This window comes from Natator depressus, chromosome 23 (genome assembly GCF_965152275.1).
Source record: "Natator depressus isolate rNatDep1 chromosome 23, rNatDep2.hap1, whole genome shotgun sequence".
NCBI classification, from domain to species: domain Eukaryota; kingdom Metazoa; phylum Chordata; order Testudines; family Cheloniidae; genus Natator; species Natator depressus.
Window position 1 is genome coordinate 18,742,116 of NC_134256.1, and position 7,110 is coordinate 18,749,225.

At 65.8% G+C, this 7,110-nt stretch overlaps 2 protein-coding genes across 2 annotated transcripts; one reads left to right on the forward strand and one right to left on the reverse strand.

Annotated features, from left to right (window-relative positions):
* TMEM238 (transmembrane protein 238) lies at nt 1-1,481 on the forward strand. The gene is made up of 2 exons (XM_074937499.1): nt 1-374; nt 1,166-1,481. Exon 1 carries the CDS (start codon nt 1-3, stop codon nt 370-372), a length of 372 nt encoding a protein of 123 aa, XP_074793600.1. The 3' UTR covers nt 373-374; nt 1,166-1,481.
* Nucleotides 1,482-1,912: 431 nt separating this feature from the next.
* On the reverse strand, nt 1,913-5,415 carry LOC141976867 (uncharacterized). Its single transcript, XM_074938032.1, has 5 exons — nt 5,205-5,415; nt 3,370-3,405; nt 2,926-3,051; nt 2,645-2,729; nt 1,913-2,078 (listed from the first exon to the last, which is right to left on the reverse strand). Exons 1-5 carry the CDS (start codon nt 5,413-5,415, stop codon nt 1,913-1,915), a joined length of 624 nt encoding a protein of 207 aa, XP_074794133.1.
* Nucleotides 5,416-7,110: the final 1,695 nt, after the last annotated feature.

Below are 7,110 nucleotides of genomic sequence, written 5' to 3' on the forward strand. Positions count from 1 at the left end.
ATGGCCTCGGGGGGGCTGGGCCGGTGCCGCCTGGCGCTGGGCCTGGCGCTGCTGCTGGACGGGGCGGGCATGGGGGCGCTGCTGACGGGCATCTTCGCCCGGCTGCGGGTGCGGGGCCAGGACTTCGGAGACCTGCTGATCTACTCGGGGGCGGTGCTGGTCTTCCTGAGCCTGCTGGGCTGGGTGCTCTGGTACACGGGCAACCTGGAGCTGGCGCCCGAGGAGCTGGGGCGTGACTACGCCGCCAAGGGGGGCACCCTGGCCCGCCTCGCCCGCAAGCTCTCCCGCCGCTGGTCCCGGCGCCAACCCGGCCCGCTGGCCCTGGGCCCCGTGCGCGGGAGCCAGGGGCCCCCGACCCGGGAGACGGTCTAGAGGTAACCCTGCCCCCTGTGCCCCCCAAATCCTGTCCCCACTGCCCTGCCCCCTGTGTCCCTAAGCCCTGCTTCCAATCCTTGCACCCCCTGTGCCCCCAAACCCTGTCCTCTCTGCCCTGCCCTCTGTGTCCCCAAGCCCTGGTCCCTCTGCCCCCCAAGCCCTGCCTCCAATCCTTGCACCCCCTGTGCCCCCAAACCCTGTCCTCTCTACCCTGTGCCCCCCAAGCCCTGGCTCCAATCCTTGCACCCCCTGTGCCCCCAAACCCTGTCCTCTCTACCCTGTGCCCCCCGAGCCCTGGCTCCAATCCTTGCACCCCCTGTGCCCCCAAACCCTGTCCTCTCTGCTGTGCCCCCAAGCCCTACCCCCTGTGCCCCCCAAATCCTCTCCCCGCCACTCTGCCCCCCAAGCCCTGCCTCCAATCCTTGGATCCTCTGTGCCCCCCAAGCCCTGTCCCCAACCCCTCTGCACCCAAGCCCTGCCTCCAAACCTTGCACTCCCTGTGCCCCCAAACCCTACCTCCAAACCCTGACTCCAAATCTTGCACCCTTGTGCCCCCAAGCTCTGCCCTGCCCCTCGGGCCCCTCCAAATCCTGCCCCCAAACCCTGTCTGCCCCCGACCCTGCCCACATTGCCCTACTCCCCAAACCCTTCCCCCTGCGAAAGGGCTGAGAAGGAACACCAACCTCCCCTCCCCCACCAGCACAGCGTCCCCTAGCGCCATGTTCCCCTCCCCCCACCCAACTCAAGCACGCCCCCCTTCAGCTTATGACCAACTGTCTGTCTCTTCCAGATGCCTCTTGGGATGGAGCCCTGTGGGGGGGCAAGTCGGATGGGGGATCTGTCTGGGACCAGCACCCCTCACCCCCTCACCGATCCAAGAGCACCCACAGGGCTGCGAGACAGACGGACCGAACTGGCCCCAGGACAGAGGGACAGAGACACCCAGCCCCTGCGCTCGGGGGCCGCGTATCTGGGGACCCCTCGCCCGGCGCTGGGACGGCAGAGCTTGGGGGGGGTGCTGGCTCTCCTGACCCGGCAGAGGGGCATCTGTCCATCTGTCTGTCCATCGCAGGGAAGTTTCATTTGTATTTAAAACACTTTGTGTCTCAGGCCCTCTGTTCCGTGCTTCCTTGTCCTGCGTCACACGCTGCGGAGCGGGGTCTAGTGGTTAGAGTGGGGGGCTGGGAGCCAGGACTCCTGGTTCTCTCCCTAGCTCTGGGAGGGGAGTGGGGGCTAGTGGTTAGAGGGGAAAGGCCCTGTGTCCCATACCTCTGCCCTGAGCCAGCCAGTCTCCACCCTGGGGCCGGATGGGAGCCGGCGCCCTCTAGAGGGGAAAGGCCCCGTGCCCCATTCCCTGCCCCCATTCTGGGGTGGAGCACAGGGGCTGTGTTTTCAGGGATCCGGATGGGGGAAGAGAACGTGGGGGCAGCATGTGCCCCCCAGCTGATCTGGAAAGAAGTGGAAAAAATTAATCCTTTATTGTGTGAGGGGTGCAGCAGTCCAAATGGGGGTGGGGCAGCTGCCCCCCAGCCTGTCCCTACTCCCCCCCTTCTTTTGGCTCTTCCTCCCTAGGCTCCATCCTCTCCTCTTCCTCCTGGTCGCTCTCCTCCAGCAGCTTCATCAGATAATCAGCCAACTCTGCATCCGACTTTGACTTTGGTTCCCCCGCCTCCTTCCCTGCCGCCCGGCTGCCCTTCAGCCTGCTGTGGGGAGCAGAGAGAGAATGGGGGGCTGGGAGCCAGGGGGGCTGGGTTTTCTCCCTGGCTATGGGAAGAGAGTGGGGCCTAGTGATTAGAGCGGGGGGGGGGGGAGCCAGGACACCTGGGTTTTCTCCCCGGCTATGGGAGGAGAGTGGGGCCTTGTGGTTAGGGCAGGGGCGGGGGGGAGAGACAACTGGGTTCTCACATGGGAGGGGAGTGTTTTGGGGTATCTAGTGACCCAAATGGGAAAGGCCCCATGTCCCATTCCCCAACCCCCTGAGCCAGCCAGTCCTTGCCCTGGGGCTGGATGGGAACTGGTGCCCCCTAGAGGGGAAAGGCCCCAGGTCCTTTGCTGGGCTCAGCCATTGAGCTCTCAGCCAGGACTGGGGTGTGTGGAAAGCTGGCTCGCTTCCAGCGCTGAGGCTGGAGGACCCAGGAGTCCGGGCGGATCCTGAGCCCCATCTGTGCTCGTGGGACGCTCCAGCCACCCGACCGCATGGCTCCGGTTCCCTCCCCCTCCCCCCCGGGGACATGGAGCCCGGGGTGGTTCTGCTCCAGCCGTTACCTACCAGGCGACGCAGACGCAAAGGAACAGCCCGGCGGCCCCCACGCAGATCCCCCCCAGGATCCCGGCATTCCGGCGCTGGCGCGGCGCTGCCAAGGAAAGGGAGGGTTGGGGCAGCTCGGCATCCACCAGCCGCCTCCGGGGCGGGGCTGCGGCTGCGGCTGGCTCTCGGGTAGGGCACACGGTGGCTGGTTATAGGGGGACCCCCTCGGGAGCTGGGGGCACAGAGCCCCAGGTGGGGATGCGGCCGGCTCCGGGGGGCGGCCGGCTCCGGGGGGCGCTCACCATCGGTGGCACGGTGGTAGCAGGTGCCGTTGGCGTGGCAGCATCTCCTCTGCAGACACTGGCTGGGGTAGAACCTCTCGGGGTTGCCGCCGCAGGGCTTCCGCAGGGAGGGGGGCTGAGCGCAGGCTGGGGGGGGACACCCCTGTTAGTGCCAGCTGCCTCCCGCCCCCCCCCCCCCCATCCTCCCAGGCCCCTTGTCCCTCCCCCGGCCCACTTTGAGGTCCAGGTCATTCTTTGTGTTCCCCCCCAGGGGGCACCCTTGGTCTGCTCTAGCCCAGAGCAGGGGATGTGGGGTGGCCGGGGGGGGCACAATGGGGGGATTCAGTGGGGCTGAGGAGTAGGGAAGGGAAGCAGATGGGAGTTGTGGGCAGTAAATGTGGGGGTGGGCCTGTGGGGGCGGCAGGGAGGGAGGGGATGAGGTGGTGGGGAGGGGCAGTTACTTACTCAGGGGTCTGAAGAAGCTGCCTAACCCTGGGGCACCTGTTGTGGGGAGGGGCAGAGTTGAGACTGGCCCCGATCCTTCCCGGCCGCCTCGGTCCCCCCATCCCCTCTCGCTCGTCCCTTCCCCACTCTCCCCTTTGGGGCTGGGGGCCGCCCTGCACAGGTTCCCCGGCTGCCTCCCCCCTCCCATCCTGGCCCCCAGGCTGGGAGCTGCGGGGTCCTGCAGGGACCAGTGCCTCATGCTGCCATCCCGGACACCTGGGTCCCATCCCTAGGGGCCAGCCCCCCACTCACCAGCCCCCCCGACACTCAGCGCCAGCAGGAGGCAGAGCAGAGGCAGGGGCGGGTGGGGGCCAGAGCCTGTCTTCATCCCAAGCCCTACGCGGGCGGGGCAGGGGCGGGGGCAGCTCCCTTCCCGTGCCAGGAGCGCCCCCTGCAGGGAGCACATGGCAAAGACCCTCAGTGCTGGGCGGTCAGGCTGTGCGCGCCAGGGGGCACCAGGAGGCGGGGCAGGGCCAGGGGCCTGGACAGAGCCCGCGGTGGCTCCACCGTTCTGGAACCCGCCTCACAGAACCCAGGCGTTCTAGAGCCCCCAGGAGACCGGGGCCTGGGCGTGGGGGGCTGGGCTGGCAGGGTGCTGCGGGTCGGGAGTGAGGGGGGCTGGGGGGAAGCAGCTCACAGACCTGGGGGCAGATGGGAGCTGGCACCCCCTAGAGGGGAAAGGCCCCGTGTCTCATTCCCTGCCCCCCTGAGCCAGCCAGACCCCCGCTCCCCTGCCAGGGGAGATGCTGGGGGCAGTGTCCTGCCTTCGCCCCTTTCTCAGCCTCAGCGACATTTGGGGCCATTAACTGCCCCCCCCCGCCCCGAAACCCGGAGCCGCCGCGTCTCGGGTGATGAACTCACAGGATTTCTGGGAACCTGCAACTGCTGAACGGGATCCCGGACGCAGACCCGCTGGCGCCCCTCACTCTAGCCCCCCTGGCACCCCCCCAGCCCCGCTGGTGCCCCTCACTCCTGACCCAGAACCTCCCGCCCCCCTGGCACTCCCCCAGCCCTGCTGGTGCCCCTCAATCCTGACCCCCAGGCCCCCTGGCGCCCTCCAACCCCGCCGGTGCCCCTCACTCCCTGCCCCCAGCCCCTCTGGCACCCCCCCAGCCCCGCTGGTGCCCCTTACTCCTGACCCACATCCTCCAGCCCCCCCCCGCACCCCCCACAGCCCTGCTGGCGCCCCTCACTCCTGACCCAGAGCCTCCACCCCCCCAGCCCCGCCAGTGCGCCTCACTCCTGACCCACAGCCCCCAGGCCCCCTGGCACCCCCCCAGCGCCCCTCACTCCCAGCCCCCCTGGCACCCCCCCCAGCTCTGCCGGTGCCCCTCACCCCCAGCCCCACTGGCGCCCCTCACTTCTGACCCAGAGCCTCCAGCCCCGCTGGCACCCCCCCAGCCCTGCTGGTGCCCCTCATTCCTGACCCCCAGCCCCCCCGGCGCCCTCCAGCCCCGCAGTGCCCCTCACTCTCATCCCCCTGCCCCCAGCCCCTCTGGCACCCCCCCAGCCCCGTTGGTGCCCCTCACTCCTGACCCAGATTCTCCAGCCCCCCTGGCACCCCCCCAGCCCTGCTGGTGCCCCTCACTCCCCACCGGCAGCCCCCTGCTAGCCCAGCCTGGCCTCCCCACACCACTCACAGACCGGGATATTTTGGCCTCTTTCCAGGTGTTTACCTGGGGCCCTACACTAACTAACCAAACGCGTGTCCCGGCTGTCTGTCTATCCGTCCGTCCCTCCCCAGCACGGACGCTGCCGCCTCGCCCCCCCCCCCCCCCGCGCCCCAAGAAACCAACCCCGAACCAGCCCCCGGTCCTCTTGCGCAGGCTGCGGCTCCAGGTTGCAGCCACCAGAGGGCGCCGCTTGCTCCTTTTTCCCAGCTGCTCCGCGGCCGAGGCAGAGTTGTTGTGACACAACACAACACAACACAACACCCACCTTCTGCACCCCCAGGGGGCGAGAGCCGCCTCCTCTGCAATCCGCGATCCAGCCCGGCTCGCGTCTCATGGCGGGACCGTAGACCAAGCCCTGTTGTGTTGAGTTGTGTTGTGTGCAGTTTGTGAAGGGTATTTTGGAAGGGGAGGGTCAGTGAGCAGGGACGAGCCTGCACAACACCAAGTTGTGTTGTGTTGTGTTGTCTGGATCCCTGCTAAAGCGCTGTGGGTGGGTAGGGTGAGTGTGGAAAGCCCCGACCCCAAGCCGAGTTGTGTTGTCTTGTGGTTGGTGTTGTGTTTGACCTGAAGTTGTCCCATGTGGTGCTGTGTGGCTGGTGAGCGGCCTCTTCACCAGGGGTACGGTGGGTTGTGTCGGTCCCAGGTTGCGCTGTTGTTGTGTTGAGACTTCCTGTGTCACCTTCTGTTGTATTGTGTGTGGTGCTGGCTGGGTTGTCTTGCATTGTGCATGATGTTGTGTTGTCTTGATTTGTGTTGCACCCTCTATTGTATTCTGTTGCATTGCAGTTACATCCATGTGGTGTTGTCTTGCTTTGTGTTATGTCTCTGGGTTGTGTTGCATCTGTATGTCGTCCTGCGTTGTGTTGCATTGTGTTGCTGCAGTGTGTTGAATGCCATTGTGCTGAGTTGTGTAACCTTTCATAACACTGGCTGTACTGTGTGTACTTGGCAGCATTGTTTTGTGTTCCACTGAGCTGTTGTGTTGTGTATTGTGTTCCCTTGTATCACACCACGTTACATTGTATTTCAGTGTGGCACATTTGGTTGTGGGACAGTATGTGGTCTTCTCCTACCCTGTGTTATGTGACATTGGATTGTGCTGTTTCCCAGTGGGCAGTGCTGTGTTGAGTTGCATTATGGTCTGTTGTTTCCCACTGGGTAGTTCTGTGCTGTGTTGTGTTGTGTTGCATTCTGCAGCGCTGTGTTGTGTTGAATTGTGTTGTGTTGTGTTGCATGCAGCGCTGTGCTGTGTTGTTTCTCACTGTGCAGCGCTGTATTGTGTCGCATTGTGTTCCATGCAGCGTTGTGTTGCATTGTGTTGCATGCAGCGCTGTGTTGTGTTGCATTGTGTGTCTGTAGCTCTGCCCAGCGCCCGCCCCCCAGCTCCTCTCTGAACCTCAGAATAGTTCCAGCAGTGAAATGGGGGGGGAGCTTTTCGGAGGGGGGGGCACTGGCCCCAAGAGGCCTGTGGAGGGTGCTATGTGGGATCTCCAACCCCAGGGGAAGCTGAGTCCCAGAAAGGGGGGACATAGCCTAGGGGGGTGACTCGGCCCCCTCCAGTCAGGAGCACGTGACCTCCATACCCCCCATGGCCCAACAGCCCCTCAGGGTAATCGGGGCCACTTGGGGTCTCTGGGCTCATATGGATCCCAGGAGTCTGGGGGGGGGGTTGGAGTGGGGGGGCACCCCCAGAGCTGATTCAGTGTCTGGGATCCCCCCAGTGTGTTTCGGGATGGGGGGCTGAGGATCCAAATGCCCCAGATCCCCCCTTGCTCCCCAGGCTCTGAGCTCATCTGGCGTCCTGCCTTCCCTGTGGTGGGGCAGTGTGGGGCTGGCGGGGGGAGCCCAGGGCTTTGGGGTGGCCTCGGCGTCATGTCTCAGGCTGGCCACAAACCCGCCAGGGCAGGGCAGCCAGGGCCACCAAGGGGGGAGAGGCAGCCACAAAGCCCTGGCAGGGTCAGCCGGCGGGTGGGGGGGGGCGGCTGGCTGGAGGGGTGGGGTGGCTCCTGGCTCCCACAGCCCCACCTCT